Source organism: Hypanus sabinus, chromosome 5 (genome assembly GCF_030144855.1).
Source record: "Hypanus sabinus isolate sHypSab1 chromosome 5, sHypSab1.hap1, whole genome shotgun sequence".
NCBI lineage: Eukaryota > Metazoa > Chordata > Chondrichthyes > Myliobatiformes > Dasyatidae > Hypanus > Hypanus sabinus.
In genome coordinates, this window is record NC_082710.1 from 180,066,793 (window position 1) to 180,093,239 (window position 26,447).

At 46.6% G+C, this 26,447-nt stretch overlaps 1 protein-coding gene across 1 annotated transcript in view; it reads right to left on the minus strand.

Moving 5' to 3' along the window:
* Positions 1-246: 246 nt before the first annotated feature.
* The window catches only part of LOC132393840 (tumor necrosis factor-like), a 34,463-nt gene continuing 8,262 nt past the window's right edge, over positions 247-26,447 (minus strand). Inside the window, exons 2-5 of the mRNA XM_059969232.1 lie at positions 17,535-17,574; positions 15,048-15,134; positions 11,123-11,158; positions 247-2,879 (exon numbers count right to left, since the gene is read on the minus strand). Coding sequence (XP_059825215.1) covers positions 2,473-2,879; positions 11,123-11,158; positions 15,048-15,134; positions 17,535-17,541 — 537 coding nt within the window. The 5' untranslated portion in view covers positions 17,542-17,574 and the 3' untranslated portion in view covers positions 247-2,472. The remainder of the gene's footprint in view (positions 2,880-11,122; positions 11,159-15,047; positions 15,135-17,534; positions 17,575-26,447) is intronic.

Below are 26,447 nucleotides of genomic sequence, written 5' to 3' on the forward strand. Positions count from 1 at the left end.
CGACCCACCTCTTACCGGCACACAGACCTTCTCCCCCGGCACAGCAGCCTCTTTCCCCTCCCCTGGATGTTCTGACATCTCCGCGTTCTGACCCTCCCTCACATATTAACCCCACGGACTCCATTACCCCCCCCCCAATACACATTGACCGAAGCACACATGAATACACACTGGGACCCGTGGTCAATGTCTGCTTTCCATGAGCTGAACAATGAGACACACACACACACCGCGGGTATCCGCTGTTCCTCTTTATTGACCCTGAGGGATGGAGATCCGCCAACACGAATCCCCTGTGCAAAAAAAATCCTAAACGCAGTTTCCCAGTGTCACAGCGAAATTCGCTCTGTCTCTAACACAACATCCCATCACCAAATTTTTAACACCCGAAAATATCTGTTAAAATAAGTTAGATCAAAAGCACGCATTTAATAAATAAAGGCACTAAATTTCAGAACACTAGCAGCAAGCATTGACCATGAGACTGCATTCAGTCCTGGAGTCTCCTTTCCAATGGCACCGGCTTCCCACCACAGCCTGTCCAATTAGTTTTGTTTACCCATGAAGAACGACCCTTCGGCCGATTATTCAGAGTAATCCCACTCAGACCATTTCCCAAACTCAACCATAGACACTCGTTTGAGGTGGGGGGCGCGGGGGCTGAGCCCCATCCTAAAGTGCTCTTGCCTCCTGGAGGCAATTCATTGAAACCTGAAATAAATTCAGAAAACACTGGTAACACTCAGCCGGTCAGCCAGCCTCTGTGGAGAGGTGATATTTCAGAAGCTCCGGTCAGTACATTCAGGAGTAGGCTCTCAAACCTGCCCTGCCATCCAAAGTGATCATGACTGTTTTCCTGATATGGGATCGCAACGTGAAATGTGGACGTGCCTTTTGCCTCCATAGATACTGCTCGGCCCGTTGAGATTTTTAGTGTGTTTTAATTTAATACAGGTCCCTGTGTCCGCGACCCCTTTTACTTGTTCTTTTTTCGCTCTCCTCAACTATTTTACCTGCTAGCTCCCCACTCATGCTCGATTCCACAATGGATAAAGAATTTATGTCTCCTCCTTTAATCTATCCAACGATTCCCTACTTGCTCTGCCTCGGAGGCAGAGAATCTCAGAGCCTCACTACCTCGAGAGATATTTCCGCACGTCCCTGTTTTCAAAAGACAGACCCCTTATCCCGACCCCATGTTCGTGACTCAAGCGGGAACAGTCTAAGGTAGGGAACTGCCTTGGGATTAGAAGCATAGAAAACCTACAGCACAACACAGGCCCTTCGGCCCACAATACTGTGCCGAACATGGAATTACTTTAGAAGTTACTGAGGGTTATACATAGCCCTCTATTTTTCTAAGCTCCATGTACCTATCCAGGAGTCTCTGAAAAGACCCCATCATATCTGCCTCCTCCCCCACCACCGTCAGCAGCCCATTCAATGCACTCACCACTCCCTGAGTTAAAAAAACTTGCCCCTGTCATCTCCTCTGTACCTGCTTCCAAGCACCTTAAAACTGTGCCCTCTCGTGTTAGCCATTTCAGCCCCAGGAAAAATCCTCTGTCTCTCACGATCAATGCCTCTCATCAGCTTATTCACCTCTATCAGGCATTGAAGTCACCTTTGGAGAATTGTAACAGAGGCACATCGACTTGAATAATTCTTAGGAATTGCCTCTCCACGGGGCCTGATCGACTGAGTAGGTTCGGTTCCTAAACCAGACATTCCTTCCCAGCATGGATTCCTGGGATGCAGGAAAATGCTGGGCAGTTTTGCTCCATGTTAGAACGTATCCAAAAGGCCACGGCTGGATAGCCTAAATCTGCTCATATGCTTTATGGTCAAAGCCCCGCTCGGAAGCTCCCTGAGCGCTCTCAGTCACAGCCCTTGTCCCGCAGCCCCGGATATCTTGGGTCCTCAACCGTCCTCGCCCTGGAGAGAAGTTTATAAGTCCCCTTCATTCCGAGCGGCGAGAACCCTTTCACTCCCCCTCCCCACAGAAAGTGCAGAGTCGGTGTGCCGGAGGATCAGCCGCCGATCCGAAGAGAGTGGTGACGCCCTGCCCCCACCCCTCACCACTTTCTCCCGAACCCGATCCTCAGTGACTTTCCCACATCTTTTCCAACAAGCCGGAGATCATCCCAGCTTTAACCCCACTTCAATGGCGGAACGCTGGTGGGATGAAGAGGCGGCGGTATTTACACTCTCTACGGAAACTACCTTCTCCCCGCCCCCAACACTGCCACCCCCTTAAAAAGCGGCGGGAACTCCAAAACCAGCCGGTCTTTGAGATTCAATGTACAAGGGGGTTGGTTGGGGGAAGATCATAATTTGCAAATTAGCCCCTCGAAGGGGCAGTCCTTCATCAATGTTCACTTGGAGCATGGGGCCTGGGATGGGTAAGGGGCTGTGTTTTAATGGAGCCAGCGTCTCCTCTCTCCTTACCCACCTCTCGGCCCACAGAGGCAATCACTGGACTTTGAAAGCTCCGAAATAGGTCTTGTGGTATTCCGTTTCAGCCCTGTCTAGGGGACTGATCTTCAGGGAAAGGGACGTGCCTTTGCCCAGCTGGAAGACGCCGCCCTGCCGGATCGACTGGTACCATCTCTTTTTGTTGGACCCCTCGCAGGCTGACTGGGTTGCCTCCATGAGTTCCAGGACTTTGTGGCTAGAATGCTGCTGGTACAGAACTTTACTCTCCAGGACCTCTGAGGTGTTATTGCAGCTGGGCCCCACGAACGAGACTTGGGAGTACACATAGTAATAGCCTGCCTCCAAAACGATGATGGATCCGTTGTCGTAATCCATGGCCTGGAGGCTGGATTCCATCCTGTTCGTCCCCCACTCCACGCTTCCGTTGTCAAACTTCTTTAAGGCTGGGAGGAGAGGGATGTAGGTCAGACCATGGTCTCCGCAACACAACTGTGTGAACACCCACACCCTCACCGTTTACCTGTACACCACATGTCCCTCTATCCCTCTCTCCATTCCCACCCAGGAGAATGGGATTGAAGGCAATAATAAATCAGCCCTGATCAGTTGGCAGAGATGTCTTGATGGGCCACATGGCCTATTTCTACTCCTATCTCTTCTGGTCTCACAATTTGCATTCCTCCCTCCATTCCCTATTCCCCTCCTTCTCTACATCCCTTTCCTCTTCCTTCACTCCCCCTCAAACTCCGATCAGCTGCTATGGTCTTGGGTTACCATAAGACCACATGACATCGGAACAGAATTAGCCTATCGAGTCTGTTCTATCATTCTATCTCAACCCCATTCTCCTGCCCCAAAACATTTGACACTTTTACAAATTAAATCCCATTAACTGCTGATTTAAAGATACCCACCGACTTGGCCTCCACATCCATTTGAACATATAAAGTAGAACATTACAGCACAGCCCTGATGTTTTGCCAAACAATTAACCTACCTCAGCAACATTTCTAACCCTTCCCTCCTACATAACCCTCAATTTTTCTAACATTTTTGTTCCTGTCTAAATGGGGCAATAACTTCCACAGATTCACCACACACACAACATAGTCCCAACCTCACTGCTTCCCCTCCTTTACTGGGAATAAAGCCATTCAGCCCATCACTATTCAATTATGGCTAATTCTTTCTCAGTCTTGCCACCCTCATCCGCATAAGCTTCAATCACCACCAGTCAAGGACCCCTGCCTTAAAACACGCAGTGACATCGTCTCCACAGCTATCTGTAGCACTTAACCTTGGCGGAACAAATGCCTCCTCATTTTTGTTCTAAAGGAGCATTCCTTTATTCTGAGACTGTGCCATCTGGTTGTAGATCCTCCCATTGATGGAAATATCTTGTCCACATCCACTCTCTTAAGGCTTTTCAGTATCTTGCAGGTTTCAGTGAAATCCCTCTCATTGTTCTGACATTTATCGAATAAAAACTCAGAGACATCAAACACTCCTCAGAAGAAAAAGTCAAGGGTCAGAAAGCTTCTTGTTTACTTCCGCAGATCTGAGGATTGGAAGGCCAACAAGAGGTTGACAAGAGTGATCCTGGGATGAATGGGTGAACGTACGATCCATGCTTTATGTCTCTGGGCCTGTTCTCCCTTCAGTTCAGTAGGGGTGGGAGGGGAGGGGTCTCAGTGAAATCTACTGACTCTTGAAAGACTGAGATAGAGTGGACGTGGAGAGGATGCTTCCAGTAGAGCGAGAATCTGGGGCCAAGGGGACACAACCTCACAATAGAGGAATGACCATTTAGAACAGAAATGAGGAGGAAATTCTTTAGCCTGACAGTGCCGAAACTGTGGAAATCATTATCACATACGGCTGTGGAGGCCAAGTCACTGGGTATATTTAAAGCAGAGGTTGATAGGTTCTTCATTAGCAAGTATGTCAAAGGCAACAGGGGGGAACGGCAGGAGAAAGAGATTGCGAGGGAAATTAATTCAGCCATGAAGAGGCGGAGCAGACTACATGGTACAAATGGCCCAATTCTGCTCCTATATCATATGGTCTTATTTATTCCCATCCCTGTGTTCTTAAGAAGGTGGGGGAGTGTAAAGTGGGGAAGGGGAACCATCCTTTTATGGGATGTGCTCCAAATGTGCTCTTGGGGAGCGAGTAGTGGGAGTTAGACTCTGATAATTTTGATCAGCAATTTTGAGCAGCCAGGCCATGCTTTCTTCTCACTGCTACTGACGGGCAGGTAATACAGAAGCATGAAGACCCTCACCACCAGGTTCATGAACGGCTACTTCCCAACAGCCATTAGGTTGTTGAACTGACTTATGCAACCTAACTATCTCAGCAACAGAGCATACAGACCACCTCTTGTATTAATGTGGAATTGTCTCTGCAAACGGACACCATAGACCTCTTGTATTAACATGGAATTGTCTCTGTGTGTACAAGTCCACTCTATCTCAGCCTTTCAATGTTTGATAGTTTTCAATGAGATCCTCACTAATTCTAATCTGTAGTAAGTGCAGGCCGAGAGGCATCTAACAGTTCTGGGGCATTAACCCTTTTATTCCTGGGATTACTCTTAAACCTCCTCCACATTGTCTCCAATGAAAGCATACAACTTCATAAATAATGGGACCAAATCTGCTCACAGTACTCCAATTGAAGTCTAATCAATGGCTTCTGAAGCCCCAGCATTACATCCTTGTTTTTATATTGATATTCTCTCAAAATTAATGCTAACATTGCATTTGCCTTCCTTGCCACTGACACAACCAGCAAGTTAACCTTTAGGAAATCTTGCACGAGGGCTCTTTACACTTGCAGTCTACTCTCCATTTTGAAAACAATCTAGACCTTTATTACTTCGGCCAAAGTGCATGGACATACTCTTCCTGACACTGTATTTCATCTGCCACTTATTCACCCATTGTCCCAATCTGTCCTTCTGCAGACTGCTTTCTCAACACCATCTGCCCTTCCACCTACTTTTGTATCATTGTCTTGTTACACTAAGGTTGTCATTAGGATTGCGAACATTGTCCCATGTAAAATTCATGTCCTCCGTGTTGTCTGTCCGTATATTCCTGCTATGCTGCTGCAAGCATGGTTTTCACTGCACCTGTATCTCACATGACAACAAACTTGAAGTGAAAATTGGCACGGAGCACAGTTCAGTTCAGATTGGACCTGCAGGTGGCAGTATTCCCCTGTGCAACACACACACACACACACACACACACACACACACACACACACACACACACACACACACACACACACTATAGTAACTCAGCAACAGGCTGCATCAATGGACCGGAATAATTAAGAATCTATCAACTGCAAACAAGAGAAAATCTGCAGATGTTGGAAATCCAAGCACACACACAAAATGCTGGAGGAACTCAGCAGGGCTTGCAACCTCTATGGAATATAGTACAGTCCACATTTCCGGCCGAGACCCTTCAGCAGGACTGGATGACCTTGACCCGAAACGTCAACGTTACTCTTTTCAATATATGCTGCCTGGCCTGCTGAGATTCTCCAGCATATTGTGTGTGTTGCAAGAACCTATCAACTTCCAGTTTAAATACAGCAAATGAGAATATATCCATTTCAATCCCACTTCTCTTACACCAAGTACTTTCAGCACATGTTCTGAATATTTGTAGAATTCTGATGGTAAACTTCAGGAGGGGGAAACCAGAGATCCATCTTCATTAGAAGATCAGAGGAGGAGAGAGCCAGTAAGTTTAAATTCCTGGATGGCACTATTTCAGAGAATCTGTTCTGGACTCTGTCCTGTCATATAAATATAACTGCAAAGAAAGAATTGCAGTGCCATTACTTCCCCAGGAGTCTGTGGAGATTCAGCATGTCATCAAAAGCCTTGATAAACTTCTATGGATGTCTGGTGGAAAGTGCATCGACTGGTTCATTATGGCCTGGTATGGGAAAACCAATGCCTTAATGCCTTTGAACAGGAAATCCTACAGAAGTTAGTAGATTGGTCCAATAAATCACAGGCAAAGCACCCCGCTCCAACAACCATTGAGCACATATGCATGAAATGTAGAAAAGCAACATCCATCAGAGATCCTCACCACCCAGACCATGCTCTTTTCTCATTACTGCCATCAGGTAGAAGGCACAAGTGCCCCAGGATTCACACCACCAGGTTAAAGAACAGTTACTACCCCTGAACCATCAGACTCTTGAACAAAAGGGGATAACCATACTCATTCCATTTCTGGTATTTCCACAACTGATGATCTCACTTTAATGACTTTTTATCATGTTGTTTCATGCTCTTGTCATTTATTGCTATTTATTTATATCTGTACTGTTTGTTGTTTATTGATCCTGTTTACAGTTACTGTTCTATAGATTTGCTCAGTATGCCTGCCGGAAAAGGAACTTCAAAGTTATATGTGACTTGTATGTACTCTGATAATAGATTTTACTTTGAACTTTCATTTAGTTCTTATATATTTATTATCTATTTGCACAGATGCACATTGGTTGTCTGACCCTCTTGAGTGTGATTTTTCATCGACTCTGTTTTGCTTCCCTGTGTTTACAGTCAATGCCTGGGTTGTATATGATGATATAAATGTACTTTGGTAATAGATTTACTTTCAAATTTGAACCTTTGTGCAGCACATTGGACTCTCTCATCTTTTAAACCCTCAGCCAATTTGCATGTGGTTAAGGTAACAATACAGAGATTACTACCTTTTTAGTTGGGCATTTTAAATTATTCCCTAGCTGCTCAAACTCACTCTGCACAGCCTACTTCCTTGTTCTTCCTACGTTGTTCGTACCCACATTGACCACAATAAACCAGATCTTTCCCCTCCCACATGTACTGAGATCGTGCCTTGCATGCTATCCATACTAATCAATTCAGTATAACTTTGCATTGAGCTAGTACGAGGTTAAACAATAATAGCGTGCAGAATAAGGTGTTACAGAGAAACTGTAATGCAGGCAGGCATTATTCAAGTTTATTTATCATAACATAGAATGAAATGTCTTGATTGTGTTAACAACCAACACACCTGAGGATGTGCTGGGGGCTGCCTGCATGTGTCAATGTTTAAATTGTTTAAATTTGGACAGGTTGATGGATGGGAAAGGTTTAGTAGACAATAGACAATAGGTGCAGAAGCAGAGCACTCGGCCCTTCGAGCCTGCACTGCCATTTTGAGATTATGGCTCAGTGTTTGAGGGATATGAGTAAAAGATGAGTGATCTGAATGGTTACTAAACCCACAAACACACTCCTCAACAGCCCAGTTGGAACTCTGACCCTAGAAGGACTAGCCCAGATGGGCAAATAGGTCCAACTTTGAATGGGCACCTTGATCAGTATGGTTGAGTTGGGCAGAAGGGCCTGTTTCTGTGTTGAGTGACTATATCCACCTTCTGTACCTAATAAAGTCACCACTCAGTGTATGTCTGTGGCCTTTTGCTGCTGAAGCCTATCCATGTCAAGCCTTGATACATTCATCAATTCTGCACACTACTGTTATTACAAGTGGTTATTTGAGTTACTGTCACCTTCCTGTCAGCCTGAACCAATCTGGCCATTCTCCTCTGACCTCTCTCTCTCTCTCTCATTATCCACGTAAATACCACTCAGCAGAAGTTTTTGTGTTTGCCAGGAGATCAGCAGTTTTTGAAATACTGCACTCAAAACATTCCATCTGGCACCAACAATCATTTCCATAGTTAAAGTCACTTAGATCACATTCCTTCTCCATTCCAGTGTTTGGTCCGAATAATAACTGATCCTGTCTGCATGCAGACAGCTGCAGGCACACAATTGGCTGATTAGATATTTGTATTGAAAACAGGTGTACAGGTGCACCTATAAAAGTGGCCAGTGTGTGTATGTAAAGCTGGGAGGATCTATCACCTATAAAATATTTTGAAATTTTAAGTTTATTTTAAGTAAAACATAGAACTCTACAGTACAGTAAAGGGCCTTCAGCTCACAATTTGACTTGACCCTTTAACCTAATCCAAGATCAATCTAACTCTTCCCTCCACTGTTGCTCATTCATTCTGTGCCATGTCGTATGACGTAGGCAATCATGGTCTTTCTATGATCATGATTATTCTTGGCAAATTTTTTTACATTAGTGTTGCCATTGCCTTCTTCTTGGCAGTGCCTTTACAAAAATGGGTGACCCCAGCCATTACCAATACCCTTCAGAGACTGTCTGCTTGGCATCTGTGGTCGCATAACCAGAAGTTGTGATCTGCACTGACTGCTCATACGAGCTGCTCCTGTGGCTTCACTTGACCCAGTCGATGGGGAGGGGTTAAGCAGGTGCTACACCTTACCCAAGGGTCACCTGCAGGCTAGCGGAGAGAAAGATTGCTTTTCGTCTCCTTTAGTGGAGATGTACCTCCACCCTATCACTCTCCCTCCCCTAGAGGCCTCCGTTTTTTCTTTCATCCATGCCCCTAATGTATCTGACTTTATGACCATGTTTCATGCATGACCCACTTTCTGTGTAAAACAGAGAGACACAGAAGGGTGGCAGCTAGAGCAATGCTTCAAGACCAGGGTGTGATTCCCACGAGTGTCTGTAAGGAGTTTGTATATTCTCCCCGTGACTGTGTGGGTTTCCTCTGTGTGCTCCAAGTTTCCTTTCATATTCTGAAAACATACGGTCAGGATCAGTGCATCGTGAGCAAGCTATGCGAGTACTGGAAGCGTGGGGACAAATGAGGTCTGCCCAGAACAACCCTGGCTGGTTTGATTTGCTACAAGTGACACATTTCACTGTATGTTTCAATATACATGTGATAAATAATCTCTTAAAAAATAAACTGTCTGACATCCCGCTATTCTTTCCTCCAAACAGCTTAAAATTCTGCCCCCTCCTATTTAGCCATTTTCACCTTGGGGTTAAACGACACTGGCTGTCCACTCTATCTGTGCCTCATATCTCCATCATGTCATCCTCCTTCACTCCAAAGAGAAACGCCCTCGCTAACTTGACCCATCTTCAAAAGACATGCTCTCAAATCCAGGCAGCATCCTGGTATATCTCCACTGCACCCTCTCTAAAGCTTCCACAGCCCTCCTACAAGTAACAAGTTGAGTGCTATTAAGAAATTATTTGGTTCACTCATGCCTTTGAGAAAGGAGATTTTGCTATTTTTAATCCAGGTCTTTTCTGTCTCCAAATCCATATTTTTGGCATAACTACCCCCTTGCAGTGCGCAAGCAGGGTATCGTATTGCTGAAACTGAAGGCAGCTCTGCAATACCTCCTCAAGAGGCAAAAAAAAGTCAATCTTTGCCAATGATGCCCACTTTGTTGGGGAATGTCGAACAAATCAGCACTGAACAGGCCCTGTGGTTCTTGATTTTGTGCCAAAATCACCCTTCCAAGGCGGTGGTAGAGGCATTTAAGAGACTGTTAGATAGGCACACGGATGATAGAAAAATGGGTGGCAATGTGGGAGGGAAGAGTTAGATTGATCTCAGAGTAGGTTAAAACACCATGGGCTGAAGAGCCTGTACTGTTCTGTGTTCAAAATAACTGAATTAGCAATCAAATGTTCAATTAAACTGATCTCTTTTCAAAGTCAAGTTTACTATCAGTGATAACATTTACTACCCCGAGACTCATTTCATCGCAGTTACAGAAAAATAAAGAATTACAAAAGAATTTACCAAACTATATATAAACAAAGAACCAATGTGCAAAAGATAAGCTGTTCAAAGAAACACAAAAATAGTACTGAGTTATAACTTGACTTGTTGGGTCTTTGAAAGTGTTTCTGTAGGCTGTAAGACTAGTTTTGTGGCGAGTGAAGTTCTCCACGTTGGTTCAGGAGCCTGATGGTTGTAGGGTAATAACTGTTCCTGATCTTGGTGGGGTGGGACTCGAGGCCCCTGTACCTCCTACCCAAAGACAGTAGTGGGAGGAGAGCATTACCTGGATGGTGGGGGTCCTTGATGAGGGATTCTACTTTCTTCTGTCTTTAATATGTTCTTATCTTTTCATTCCATGTATTCATGTCTGATACCCTTTTGAATTCCTCTATCATATGTGCCCCCACCACACCCCTGGCAGCACATTCCAGACACACAACACTTTCTATTAGAAACTCTCCCAACATGTCTCCTTTGAACTTATCTCCCCTCACCTTAAATGCATACCCTCTAATATTAGGGATTACAATGATACTGTCTGACTGTCCTATCTATGCCCCTCAATCTTATAAAGTTTTATCAGGTCTCCCCTCAGCCTCTGCTGCTCCAGAACAAAAACAGCTCAGGTTTGTCCAACCTTCCATAATATTCTCCCCAATCCAAGCAGTATCCTGGTGAGTTCCATTTGCACCCTGTCCAAAACATTAGTCGTTAAAACTTCCATGCAATGGGTGGAGCTCCGACGGGGGATCGTCCCTCCACCACAAAACTCCAGAAATTCTGTGCCTGGCAGAGTGGGAAAGTCCTTCAGAATCCACCACCTCCTGCACCTAGAAATTCCATGAGACCAGAGGCGAGGTGAGGATGTTTGTGGTATAGCAGGGAGAGCAGGATGTGGGTTCTGGGAGTGTTATGGGCTGTGGGGTGGTGGAGGGGTGGAAGACAGACTGTGATATGATCTATGAGGACAGCTGGCGTGATGCAGATTACTTACCTATAATATGAGCAATCGGCAGCTTTCTTGTGGGATCTGCAGAACAAAACAGGGTGCTGAAATTAGATCGATAGATGCTTTCCACCCCATTAACCCACAATAAGCTACTCCGAAAGGATCAATGGATAAACATTTCTCCAGGTTCCACCATCTCTCCCGTTATGCAACATAATTCATTCCATAGCATGTGGAGCCTTGTACACAGGGCTGGATCCATGGGAAATTCCAAAATCCCATCACTTTGACATTCCCAGTGACACACACTCTGTATGGACGTTTGAAATTTGGTGTGACCCTCACTAAACATTTACAGATTAATCATTGAAAGTATCCTATCCAGTAGTTGCCTCATCAAGTTCTTGCTCGTGATCACAGGAAACCAAAGAGAATTGCGGACATGGCCCAGCACAATGAAACTATCCACTGTCCGTCCACAATTTCTACTGCGGTCGAGAAAGCAACCAACAAACTCACCCTGGAAAATCCTTTCTTCTCTCCTTTCTTAGTGGGCAGAAGACTTATTTTTTTTAAATCTTGAAAAGACTCACCACTAGTCTCAATGACAACTTCTATCCCTCTATTGAATGGACCTGTCATTCACTAGGAGATTCATTCATTTCTTCATTGAGATACATTGCACAACAGACCCTTCCGGCCCTTTGAGCCACTCAACCAGGCAACCCCCGCCCCCCATTTAATCATAGCCAAATCCTGCGACAATTTACAGTGACCAATAAACCCATCAACCGGTGCATCTTTGGATTGTGGGAGGATCGATTTATCTACTGATTGATTGCTACAGTGTGGAACATGCTCTCTCATTGGTTTCGACTTATCTTGTCAGCCACAGCTGCAGCATCTTTCCTTTAGTAAACTTCATCCTCTTTGGGATGAGCATGTCCTGCGCCTTCTAAATTGTTCCCACAAATTCCAGTCATTGCTGTTCTGCCATCATTCCTGCCAGGGTTGTTTTTCCAGTCAATTTTGGCCAACTCCTCTCTCATGCCTCTAATTCTCTTTACATCACTGTAATACTGATACAACTGACTTCAGCTTCCCCTTCCCAAATTTCAGGGTGAATTCGATCACTGTATGGTCACTGGATCCCATGCATTTCTTTACATTAAGCTCTCTAATCAATTCTGCTTCATTGCACAACACTCAATCCAGAATAGCTGATCCCTGGTGGGCTTAACTACAAGCTGCTTTAAAAAGCCGTCTCTTAGGCTTGGGATCCAGCAGATGTGTAACAAGGGCCCGTAGGATCATTGGGGACCCAAGCCATCCCAACCATAATCTATTCCAGCTGCTACTACCTGGGAAACGGTACAGCAGCATAAAAGCTAGGACCAATAGGCTCCGGACCAGGCCAGCAGACTGATGAATTCATGCTGTAACATTGATCATGTATTTATTATAAATGACAATGATTGCACATTTAGATGGAGATGTAACGTAAAGATTTTTACTCCTCACGTATGTGAAGGATATAAGAAATAAAGTCAATTCAAATCAATATTGAAATCTTCCATGACTCTCATCACATTGTCCTTTTGACATGCATTTGCTGGCTCCATTGTAATTTGTAGACCACATCTTTACTTCTGTTTGGGGGTCTGTATACAACTCTCATCAGGGTCTTTTTACCCTTGCAGTCCTTAGCTTTACCTATAATGACTCAACACCTTCTGACCACATCTCACCACTATCTATTGGTTTGATTTCATTTTTTTACAAATAGAGCCACACCTCCCCCTCTACCTTCCTGCCTGTCCTTTCAATACAATGTGTATCCTTGGATATTAAGCTCCCAGCTATAACCTTTGTTTCGCCATGATTCAGTGGTGTCTGCGTCATACATGCCAATCTGTAACTGTACTACAAGTTCATCTAGCTTACTCCGTATACTGTGCACATTCAAATATAACATCTTCAGCCTTGTATTCACCTTTTTCAGTTCTGCCTACCTTTTACATTGCAACTCACCCTGTTGACTGTAATTTTCCCCTGTCATCAACCTCTCCTTGCTATGAGTCTCATAACACACTGCCTCTGTTTGTAAACCAACTACCTCATCCTCAGCACGATCACTCTAGTTCCCGTCGCCCTGCAAATGAGTTTAAACCACCCCCCACCCTCCCCACCAAACAACACCAGTAAACCTCCCTGCAAGGAGATTGGTTCCCCTTGAGTTCAGGTGTAACTATCTCTTTTGTACAGATTGTACCTTCCCCAGAAGAGATGCCAATGACCCAGAAACCTGAAACCCTGCCCCCCGCACCAGTTCTTTAGACACAGGGTCACCCTATTCTTGCCCCCACTAATGCAGAGGTTACCACCCTGGAGCTTCTGTTTTTCAGCTTTCTGTCTAACACCCTAAAATCTCTCTTCAGGACCTCCTCAACTCTCCTACTAGGAGGTTGGTGCCACTATGCACCAAGACTTCCGGCTGCTCACCCTCCTCCTTTAAAATACCATGTATCCGATCCGAGACATCCCTGCTTCTGGCAGCTGGGAGGCAACATACCGTCTGGGTGTCTCTATCGTGCCCACAGAATCGTCTCTGTTCCTCTGATCATGGAATCTCCTTTTACCACTGCAGTCCTCCTCCCTTCTCCTCTGAGCCACAACACCACACTCAGTGCCAGAGGCTCAGTTGCTGTGGCTCCCTCTGGTAGGTTGCCCTCCTCAATGGCATCCAAGGTGGCTTACATATTATCGAGGGGAATGGCCACAGGGGTACTCTGCAGTGGCTGCCCGTTTACCTTCCTTCTGCCAGTCATCTAATTACCTGCCTCCCGAAACCCAGGGGTGACTACTTCCCTGTAGCTCCTATCTATCATCTCCTCATTCTCTTGTATGAGCCGAACGTCATTGAGCTGCAGCTCCAGTTCCTTAGTCCGTTCCCTGAGCAGCTGCAGCTCGGAGCGCCTGCTGCTGATGTGGTTATCCAGGGGACTGGAGGTCTCCAAGAGCTACACGGAACAAAACCCTACTCTCACTGCACAGATGCCCCCTAACAGACAAGGAATGAGGAATCAAGGAGGAAGGGAGAGAATTACCAGGTACTTAACTTGCTCGAGTCTGATGAGTCAAAGCCACTGCAACACTGACACACTCACAACAATGGCCGCCCTGCTTGCTCCTGCCTCTGTAACCACTTACTAACCAGAAACCCACACTCTTCTGAAAAAGGATCTAGTGCTTTCCCAGTTTACAGGATGAATAAACACCCCCACTGACATTTCAAAGACAAACTCTACCATCTTCTTCATATCAGTTATAATCGATACCTGTGCCCAGATGGAAGCCCAAGAAGAGTTTATTCATCTATCAACCTCTGCTTTAAATATACCTGGCCTCCCCAGCAATCTGTGTCAATGATTTCCACAGATTCACCACCCTCTGGTTAAAGAAATTCCTCCTCACCTCTGTTCTAAGAAGACATCCTTCTATTCTGAGTCTGTGCCTTCTGCTCCAATATTGAAAGCACCCCCTCCACACCCACTCTACCTAAGCCTTCTTCATTCTTCTAAACTCCAGTAAGTAGAGGCACAGAGACATCAAACCTTCCTCATATTTAACACTTGTCACCAAACCTCTGCTCCATTGCTTAGATATGGGGCCCAAAACTGCTCACAACATGCTAAATGTATTCTAAACAATACTTTATCAAACATCCTTGCTTTTGTATTCTAGTCCTGTTGAGGAGTAAGGGGGTCAGTTCTAACATGAAGTACAGTGGTTGCTGGAGGCTGCGGGGTAGCCTGACCTGAGGGTTGGTGACATTCATGATCTATACTCTTCAGTCCCAGAGCACCTGCAACGCCCTGCCCCGCTGGGCCCTCTGAATTCTGGGGAGCGGGGGTTCTGCCCCACATCCCTGCTTTGTGCCTGGGCTCTGGCTGCTGATCATCAAGCTTACCTTTGTGTGGGCTCGTCCTCTGCTGTGCTCCCACTGGGGTAGGGAGAGTGAACTGCTGTCCGGTGTTGTTGGCTTCATCTGTCCCTTCTGCAACGGAGGGGGAGAGTCAATGGCGTGAGCTCCAACAGCAAGATCCCGGCGGGATAGGGATAACGTGAGACTTCAGAAGAGGGTAGGTGGACTGGGTGTGGAATACAAAGCAAGATCACATGGGGAAGTAGGGTGCACAGCATGATCCCAGGATTTGAACCACTGCATGGTGAAGTCTTGGCGAGGGAACTGCTGTGCGCTATGCAGCAAGGTCCCACAGGGTATAAAAATTTGGTCAGCAAGATCCCTGGGGCAGGATGTAACAATGCACAGAAAGATTCCAGAAGGGGTAGGGGCAGCGTGTGAGTGGGGAGAGGGAACCTGCTGATCACTGAAAAGCAGGATCCTGGGAGAGATAGGACGGCGGGATGTGGCCTGACGGGCAACAGGGATGGCATGTGGCCTAATGTACAGCGGGATCCCGGGGGAGATCTGCGCTCTGGGGTGTCCAGGATGTGTCCTGCTGAGTAGCTGGTTCCCAGTGGCAGGGACAGACCCCGGAAGTGGGGAGTGGACTTGGTGCAAGATCTCGCTGAGGAGCAGAGTGTGAGCTACTGCACAGCAAGATCCCGGATAAGACAGGGTGGGAACTCCCGTCTGAATGTGAGATGTGAGAGGGGCCTGTGCATTTTAAATGCCTGCTCTGTTCTGTCCGAATAAACGCTGTTTTGTAGTTCTAAGTAAATATTGGTGGGTTGCTGTCTGTCTCATTTTGGCATCGCCGGCAGGATCCCAAGCGGACGGAAAACAATTTCAGCCGAGACTGCATGGCAAGATCCGGAGGAAGGGGCAGCCAGCGGTGCAGAGCAGTGCAAATGGCAGGGGGCTAAAGGACAGCCGCGTCCCAGAGTGGAAAAGACAACGCAGCCACATCCCAGAGCAGGGAGTTCCGGCTGCACAGCAAGATCCCAGTGGGGGCTGGACAACGGGTAACTTGTTACACAGCCGCGTCCCAGAACAGGGAGTTCCGGCTGCACAGCAAGATCCCAGTGAGGGCTGGACAACGGGTAACTTGTTACACAGCCGCATCCCAGAGCGGGGAGTTCCGGCTGCACAGCAAGATCCCAGTGGGGGCTGGACAACGGGTAACTTGTTACACAGCCGCGTCCCAGAGCGGGGAGTTCCGGCTGCACAGCAAGATCCCAGTGAGGCCTGGACAACGGGTAATTTGTTACACAGCCGCGTCCCAGAGCGGGGAGTTCCGGCTGCACAGCAAGATCCCAGTGAGGCCTGGACAACGGGTAATTTGTTACACAGCCGCGTCCCAGAGCGGGGAGTTCCGGCTGCACAGCAAGATCCCAGTGAGGCCTGGACAACGGGTAATTTGTTACACAGCCGCGTCCCAGAGCGGGGAGTTCCGGCTGCACAGCAAGATCCCAGTGAGGCCTGGACAATGTGTAATTTGTTACACAGCCGCGTCCCAGAGCAGGGAGTTCCGGCTGCACAGCAAGATCCCAGTGAGGCCTGGACAACGGGTAATTTGTTACACAGCCGCGTCCCAGAGCAGGGAGTTCCGGCTGCACAGCAAGATCCCAGTGAGGCCTGGACAATGGGTAATTTGTTACACAGCCGCGTCCCAGAGCGGGGAGTTCTGGCTGCACAGCAAGATCCCAGTAGGGACTGGACAACGGGTAACTTGTTACACAGCCAGATCCCAGAGCAGGGAGTTCTGGCTGCACAGCAAGATCCCAGTGAGGCCTGGACAACGGGTAACTTGTTACACAGCCGCGTCCCAGAGCGGGGAGTTCCTGCTGCACAGCAAGATCCCAGTGAGGGCTGGACAACGGGTAACTTGTTACACAGCCGCGTCCCGGAGCGGGGAGTTCCAGCTGCACAGCAAGATCCCAGTGAGGCCTGGACAACGGGTAACTTGTTACACAGCCAGATCCCAGAGCGGGGAGTTCCGGCTGCACAGCAAGATCCCAGTGAGGGCTGGACAACGGGTAACTTGTTACACAGCCGCGTCCCAGAGCGGGGAGTTCCGGCTGCACAGCAAGATCCCAGTGAGGGCTGGACAACGGGTAACTTGTTACACAGCCGCGTCCCAGAGCGGGGAGTTCCGGCTGCACAGCAAGATCCCAGTGAGGGCTGGACAACGGGTAACTTGTTACACAGCCAGATCCCAGAGCAGGGAGTTCTGGCTGCACAGCAAGATCCCAGTGAGGGCTGGACAACGGGTAACTTGTTACAGCCAGATCACAGAGCAGGGAGTTCTGGCTGCACAGCAAGATCCCAATGAGGCCTGGACTACGGGTAACGTTACACAGCAAGATCCCAGAGCAGGGAGGCAACACGTGACCCAAGGCTTTCTCCTGATTCACAGCCGGACAAGACCTTGCACATTATCGAATGAAGCAAAAAAAGAAGTAAGCAGAGGGAGGCTGGGCAACAACTTACCTTCCATAGGCCGGTTATCGGAATTGCAGGGCTTGCAGTCCTGAAATAGGGAGACACCCAATTATTGGCATGGAGAAACATGGTGCTATGGAATACCAATGGCTTGGTGACATCGCCCCACCTTTTCCATTCAACCCCCGTCACAAGACATGGGATTGATCATCCCACCCATAAATGTACACCGAGCAGTTCCAGAGCTCTAGGGTGAGAACGATTAGCAATAGGGTGGAGCAGTAAAGCTGGAGTCCCAGTGATTGCAGAGGGAGGGAGGCAATGAGCAACTAGAGAGAGAGAGAGAGAGAGAGAGAGAGAGAGAAATAAAGGTAGTGAAATGATAGAGACAGACAGAGACTAGTGGAAGATTGGAGAGAGAGAGAGCATGTGAGAGAGAGAGAAAGAGAGAGAGAGAGAGAGAGAGAGATCGATGTAGTGGAAGACTGTTGAGGTGGAAGGTGATATTGGGAGACTGCAGACTGGGATGGGAAGCTGGAAACTGGAGACAGAAGAAATCAGTGTTTGTCTGGAGACACTGAAAGATTATAATGGTGTAAAGAGTTCAGAGAAGATTTAAAGATTAGCTTTATTTGTCACATGTAGATCGAAACATAAAATCAAATGTGTTGACTGGGTCAATAACAAACAGTCTGAGGATGTGCTGGGAGCACCTTGCAAGTGTTGCTGTGCTTCTGGTACCAACAAAGCATGCCCACAACTCAATAAACTCACCCATACGTCTTTGGCACGTGGGAGAAAACAGAAGCTCCTGGAGGAAGCCCAGATGGTCATGGGAAGAACATAGAAACTTCTTACAGACAACGGTGTGAATCGACCTTCATTGCTGGCACCATTTAGCATTGTGTTAACCACTATGCTGAGGGGCCACCCTTACGATGATCTTCCAGAGTATGAAGGCTTGAGATATGGAGAGGTTGGACAGCCTGGGACTTGGAGCTTTTTTTTTCCATGTTACAAGTACTGAGGTACAGTGAAAAGCTCATCTTCCATGCTAATCCTACGGTTCAAATCTTTACACAACATATTGAGGTACAACACGATAAAACAATAACAGAATGCAGAGTAAAATGTAGCAGATACTGAGAAAGGGCAGTACAGGTAAACAAGATGCACGATCATAACTAGGTAGACTGTCAGCTCAAGAGTGTTCACTCGAGAATCTCACTTTCCTCGGAGTGTAGGAGACTGAAGGATAACCTTAGAGAAGTGTACAAAATCATGAGGGGCATGGACTGCATGAATGCACAGTCTTTATCCCAGGGAAAGGAACAAAAAAACAGGGCAAAGGTTTAAGGTGAGCCAGGAAGGATTTAAAAAGGGATTGAGGGGCAACTGATTCACTCAGAGGGAGGTGTACGACTATGACTCCAGCCTGTCCTGTACACAGCCCCAGTCTGGCCAGCGTGTGACCTCAGACATGCAGGAGGCTTTTGCCTTGCTGCTAGGGGTGGCGTGAATCTGAATCAAGCTGCGTGAGTGGAAGCCGATAGCATGACAACATTGAGGAGTTATCTAGATGAATACAGACCTCAGAATCTGCCTTGCATTGTCCTAGCACTGCACTTCCTCTGTAACCGTAACACTATTCTGCACTCCATTATTGCTTTTGCATTGTACTACCGCAATGCACTGATGTTATGAACTGATCTGCACAGATCGCTTTGAAAACCAGTTTCTCACTGTACCTCAGCACGTGACAATATTAAACCAATTTACCTACTTATATGGTTAACGACAAAGTTCTGATGGAAACTTGTGTTAGATCAATCCCAAGTCCAACATATTAATGCAAACACGAAGAAGGAATGCTAGTGGCTATATTTCATTAGGAATTTCAGGAGATATTGTATGTCACTAAAGAATCTTGCAAGTTACTACAGATATACCATGGAGATGATATTGGCTGGCTGCATCACCATCTGGTATGGAGACACCAATGCACAGGATTTTGAGAGGCTTCACAGAGTTGTACATTCAGCCGAGTTCATTAGGGCTGCACCCTCTCTACCACTGAGGGCAACTTCCCAACAACAGTGCTTCATGAACGTGGCATCCTTCGTAAGGACCAGCAGGGGAAAGGAGGTGCTGGAAACTGAAGAGCCATACTCAGCATTTTAGGAACAGCTTCTTCCCCTCTGCTCTCAAACTTCTGAATGGGATACGAACCCATTAATACTACCTCTCTGTTCCTCTTTTGCGCTCAATTTTTTTCAAACTGTAACTTGTAGTAATTTGTTACCCCTGCACTGCCACAAAAGTAGACATTTCACAACATACATCAACGACAATGAACCTGATTGTAACAGCGATAAACGTGAGGAACCTGGTAGTGATGGTCAGCAGGGGGGATTGAAGAGCCTTTTTCTGTGCTGTACTACTGCGTACCTCTACGGCAACGCCTCCATGTGAAATGGAGAGAATTAAAAAGGGCCACCATATTAATAGCAGTTGGCACGTAGCTGTTACAGCTCAGGGCATCCTGGAGTTCAGAGTTTAATCTCAGTACTGCTCTATAAGGAGACTCTGTATGTCCTCCCCATGGAATGCATGGGTTTTCCCCAGGTGCTCCAGTTTCCTCCCACAGTCGGTAGGTTAACTGGTAAGTCGTCCTGTGATTAGATCAGCTTTAGTTGGGGTTTTGGAGCAGCATGACTTGCAGGGCCAGAGGGGTCTATTCCCCACTGTATCACAAAATAATTAAACAAACCCAAGCCTTGCAAAGCTCAAACCTGCACCAAAACCTGTTTCATTTCAGACTGAACACTGGGAGCTGGCCAGTGATCAGATGGAAGGGGCTCGTCCAAAGGAAATGTCCCTCCAACAGTCAGTCATGGAGGGGAAGCCCCTAGATTGCCGAGGATCTTAATCAGAGACAGTGAGTATAAACGCTTAATGTACATTCCCTTGTGAAGTTCCTTGCACTCCCACACAGTTTCGGTTGAATGTAGAGACACGCTGCCAAATTTGAGTGGATTTTTGTTCAGCAGTGGAATATAGTTTTATTTGCCACTCAGGAACTCCCAGCACGGTGGCCAGTACAAATGAAACTAACAGAAAGTGGTGGACACTGCCCAGTCCATCACAGGCGAAGGTCTCCCCACCACTGAGCACATCTGCAAGGAGCACTTCCACAAGTAAGTAGCATCCACCATCCAGGCCATGCTCTCCTCTCATCACTACCGTTGGGCAGGGGTAAACAAATTGTAGGTTCATGAACATTTATTACCCTACAACTGTCAGGCTCTTGAACCAGCATGGATAGCTTCACTCAGCACAGCTGACGGCGTGACCTACAGATGCACTTTCGAAGATTCTACCACTCTCATTCTCAGTATTATTACTTTTTCTTGTGTGCACAATTTGTCTTCTTTTTGCACATTGGGTGTTTGTCAGTCTTTGTTGGTGTATAGATTTTTTTAACTTCTGTTACATTTTATTTTACTGTAAATGCCTGCAAGAAAATGAATCTCAAAGATTTTGAACACGCCCCTTTACCAGGGGATGGGGTCCACTGACAGACTCTGCAGAAACCTCCACTGGAATAGGGCTGACATATCCTGAGAGCAACCTTTGCACTAATAATTGTGCATCACTGTTAAAGTTCACTCAGACACTCCCGAAATCGAGACCCAAGTTGTTCTCCCTTCCTGGGAAGTTGTCCCATCACCGGATACCGGCTCCCTGAGTCTGAGCCAGCAGTGGTCAGCGACCACCCGTCTCTCGGAGTCCTGAGCACCACACAGAGGCCTCTCATTCTTCCAGCAAGTCTGGGTTCAATTTGCCTCAAGTTCAAGTTTGTTGCCATTCAACTGTGTACATCTATACTGCCAAACGCAACAACTTTCCTCTGACCAAGGCGCACAATGCAGTACATATATTACTCACACTCAACACTAAGTAATTCAACCACAAATAAGTTAACAAGTAATAACATGCATCCAGAGAAGTCGCCACCTCCTCCCATCGGGCAAGCCCCACTGCCCTTCCAGGCCCAGGAATCAACATCTGCACTCAAAAGTGCTGGAGGAACTCAGCAGGTCAGGCAACATCTGTGAAAGGAAATGGACGGTTAACACCCTTGTGTCTCTGGGTAACAGCGTCTACCCAAGATACTTGCCTCTGTTGGACCTTAGAAAGTGAGGTGGCCATTCACACCCTGCAATAAACTTGAACATCATAAGGGATTCAGGCTCAGCTTTCACTTTTAAACACCAGCTCAAAGGCTATTTATTTAATCTTGTAGTTAACCAACATCTCTTATCTTTCATTTTCATCTTGTCCCATTGTAAAGCGTTTTGAATGACATCATTTGTATTAAAAGTGCTCTGTAAAGAAGTCATTATTATTAAATCAGACATGATGGATTGGCAGAGCAGACATGATGGAATGGCAGAGCAGACCTGATGGGTCAAATGGCCTAATGGGTCTTTCTTCTATGAGAATATTCTCAGGAGCCTGAAATCCACACCTGTCCAATGGCTCTCAAAAATGTGTGGAATCGTATGCCTGGAGATCCGTAGAAGAGCAACTTCAGCAAAACTCTACAAGTGTATCCAAATGTGCCCAACAACATTCCAGTTCCTAAACTCATCGAAAATGCTCCTCCAACTTTTGCTCCGACTCAAATCCTACACGTACCCACCCCTCCCCCAACAGAGATCCGATTGACAACCCCACCTCGCTCCTCCCGGGCTTTGCTACAGCAACCAGGAAAAAACCGGCCAGCTGCAAATAGATTCAGAAGTTGACATACCAAAACAGCGCAAACACTACATCGATGGAGCAGCCGACGAACCCCAGCTTGCCCCTGTGGTGCCCCAACCCAGGAATGTCCTCCACCTCATCCAAACATGCCCCCTGACCAAGATCTGACACAACTTGAGTGCAGACCTTTGATGCGGCCATGAGCTGGAGGAGTGGCTTGACAAACATCTATTTAAAGTGTGAATAGAAAAACTGCTGGCATTAGAAACAACAAAAGTCCCTCACCAGCATTAGGAAATACTAATATCCCCATCGACCCTAACCAATCACTATTGATACACCATTCTGTCTGAATGCACAACGGCTTGACATGACAACTTGTCTGCATGTGACCACGGAGACACTGCTCTGCACATGACAGGAACTAGCCTCCATGGACTCTGCAAACTCTTTTTGCTGCCTCTGTAGGAGCTTTGATGTACAGAGGGATCTTGGAGGTAAAGGCATGCTTTCCTCCACTGGTCGGGCAATGAGTGAAAGAGTCAGGAGTCACTTTGCAACCTTGGTGAAGCTGCACTCGAAGTATTGTGTACAGTTCTGGTTGCCCCATTACAGGAAGGATGTGTAGGCTTTGGAGAGAAGTTTAGCAGGGTGCTCCCTGGATTAAAGGGCATGGAGAGTTTAGACAAACCTGGAAACCTGGGTTGTTTCTCTGGAGTGTCAGAAGCTGAGGGGAAACCTGACAGAAGTTTATAAAATTATGGAGGCAGAGATAAAGTAGACATTCAGAATCTTCTCCCCTGGAGCAGAAACATTAAAAATTAGAGGACACACATTTAATGTGAGAGTGGGAAGTGTAAAGGAGATGTGCATGGCAGAGAGTGAGGGCTCCCAGAACACATGACCAGGGATGTGTTGGAAGCAGACACAATAGTGGAGTTAAAGAGGCTGTTCAGTAGACACGTGAATATCCAGGGACAGAGAGATACAGGTGGCAGGGTGGAGATAACAAAGGAGATGTAAGACGCTCCTTCCCACCGCTAGCCTGCAGGTCACCTTTGGGCAAGGTGTAGCATCTGCTTAGCCCCCTCCCCTGATCAGGGTCACGTGAAGCCACGGGAGCAGGTGGTGGATGGCCGTTTGAGCAACTGGTGCAGATCACAAGTCTTGGTTATGCTAGGCAGACAATCTCTGAAGAGTATTGAGAATGGCTGCATTCACCGGTCTTGTAGAGAAACTGCCCAGAGGGCAATGGCAAATCACTAATGTACAAAAACTTGCCAAGAACAGTCTTGATGATGGGAAGACCACGATCGCCCAATTCATACGACACGGCACATAGTGACGACGGCAGCACAGTAACAGGCCCTTCCGGCCCAATTACCCTGTCCAATTACATCCAAGTGATCAATTAACCTACTAGTATGTCTTTGGAATGTGGGAGGAAATCAGAGCACACGGAGGAAACCCAAGCAGTGACAGGGAGAATTTAGAATTTCCTTAGAGACAGCAGTGGGAATTGAACCCAAGTGCCTGGTGCTCTAGTAGCACGATGCTAACCACTACACCAGAATGCAAATGTTGGTAACGTACCTCAGGCAGGGAATTCCATTCACAAAGTGAAACAACTGCTTCTGTGACTCTGACCCACACAATTGCAAATTGCTCAATTCCTCTGAGGAGTTTATTCAGCTTTGTTCTCTGCCAAACAGTAATCTTTATTGATGGATAAGGAGGAAGTATTAACCATTATTATTCTAAGCCACATATTTTGCAGTGGCTTACTTCTGTTAAAGATCAAGTCTTAAAGATTAGCCTCATTTGTCACATGCACATCAGAATATTGAAACATGAAGTGCGTCATTTGTGTCAACAACCAACACAGTCCAAAGATTGGGCAACCTGAAAGTGGCATCACGCTTTCTGCACCAACAAAGTGCCTGGAGCATCCAGAGAAAACCCGTGTGGTCACGGAGGGGATGAACAATCTCTCTAAGGACAGCGACAGGACTTGAACCCATGTCGCTGGTGCTGCAATAGCATTACGCTAATCTCTCTGCTGCTGCGCCGACCCGTACTACCAGGGTGTACTGCTTGTTGTATACTCTCCATGTCTCAGAGACGAGACCTCCTTCCAATCTTAGCTCTCACTCAACTGGAAACCCCCTGCATTATAGAACACGGCACAGGAGCATCCTGGTGAGATCGTTCTTTTGGGTTTAGTTTTCCAAAACTCCCCAAGTCTGGGGAAGATTCCACTGGAGAGGAAAATAACGTTTCTTTTTTTTAATGAAAAAGGGGAAACAGAAAGCAGGAAACAGTTATTTTAACATAAACCTTCAAGAAATAAGTTCAAGCTACTAGAAACATAGAGTCTTCACTCCCTCCATAGTTGCTGCCTGGCTTGCCGAGTTTCTCCAGCATTTTGGAACATAGAACACTTGGCACGCTACAAGCTATTCAGCCCACAATGTTGTACTGACCTTTTAACCTACTCTAAGATTAACCTGACCCATTCCTCCTACAAAGCCTTCAATTCTTCTCTCATCTGTGTGCTATCTAGCAACTTCTTAAGTGTCCCTAATGAAACTGCCTCTCTCACCCGGGTGTTCCAAGCACTTGCCACTCCCTCTGTAAAACACTTACCTCTCACATCACCCCTGTACAGTCACCTTAACATTATAAGACCATGAGAACATGTTCATAACATATGAACAAAATCAGGCCACTTGGCCCATCAAGTCTGCTCTGCGATTTCATCATGGCCGATCCATTTTTCCTCTCAACCCCAATCTCCTGCCTTTCCTCCATATCCCTTCATGCCCTGACTAATCAAGAATCTATCTGCCTTAGATACATAAACATCTGGCCTCCACAGCTGCCAGATTCACCTCTCTCTGGCTAAAGAAATTCCTCCTCATCTCCAATCTAAAAGGATGTCACTCTATTCTGAGGTTGTGCCCTCTGGTCTTAGGCTCTCCCACCATAAGAATCATCCTCTCTACATCCACTCTATCAAGGCTTTTCACCATTCGATAGGTTTCAATTAAGTCATCTCTCATTCTTCTGAATTCCAGTGAATACTGGCCCAGAGCTAAACACTCTTCATGTGACAAGCTGCTTAATCCCGGAATCATTTTTGTGAACCTCCTTTGAACCCTCTCTAATTGCAGCACATCTTTGCCAAGATAAAGGGCCCAAAACTGCTCACAATACTCCAAGTGAGGCCTCACCAGCACTTTATAAAGTCTGAACATTACATCCTTGCTTTTATATTCTAGTCCTTTTGAAATGAATGCCAACTTTGCATTTGCCCTCCTCACCACTGACTCAACCTACAAATTAACCTTCAGAGAATCCTGCACAAGGACTCCCAAGTCCCTTTGGGCTCTTTTTTTCTTGTATTTTCTCTCAATTTAGAAAATACTCAGCACTTTCATTTCTTCATCCAAAGTGCATGACCGTACACATCCCGACACTGTGTTCCATCTGTCACTACTTTGTCCATTCTCCTAATCTGTCCAAGTCCTTCTATAGTCTATTTCCTCAAAAATACCGGCCCCTCCACTCATCCTTGTATCATCTGCGAACTTTGCAACAAAACTATCAACTTCATCGTGTAGCATACGCAAAATGCTGGTGGAATGCAGCAGGCCAGGCAGCATCTATAGGAAGATTTTAGGCCGAGATCCATCGTCAAGTTTCAAAGCAGGTGCTCATGGTGGAACTGACAGTGCCTTGGGAAGACCAGATTGAGGTGGTGTGTGATTGTAAGAAAACCAAATGCCAGGAGCTGGTAGAGCAGTGCCAGGGACAGGGGAGGAGGGCATGGTGCGAGGTGAGTAGTATCAGTTCTGCTGGCTGCTCACTGTACAGATCCTACTCTCTCCTTGACATTACAGGAGCTGCAAAGAAAAGAGCTGTCAGGACCATCACAGGCTCCTGAGTGAGGCTCCAGATGGACATGGGTCAAGAGGTATGACCTACTAAGACAGAAGCCAGGGCCTGATCAACCCTGGTTAGGTCGCCTGGGTGACTGTGTCGTACGTTCAACAACCCAAAACACTGATCCAAGGATGTTACCTGGATTGGAGAGCATACCTTATGAGAATAGTTCACTTGGCCTTTTCTGCTTGGAGTGACAGAGGATGAGTGGTGACCTGATAGAGGTCTATAAGATGATGAGGGGCATTA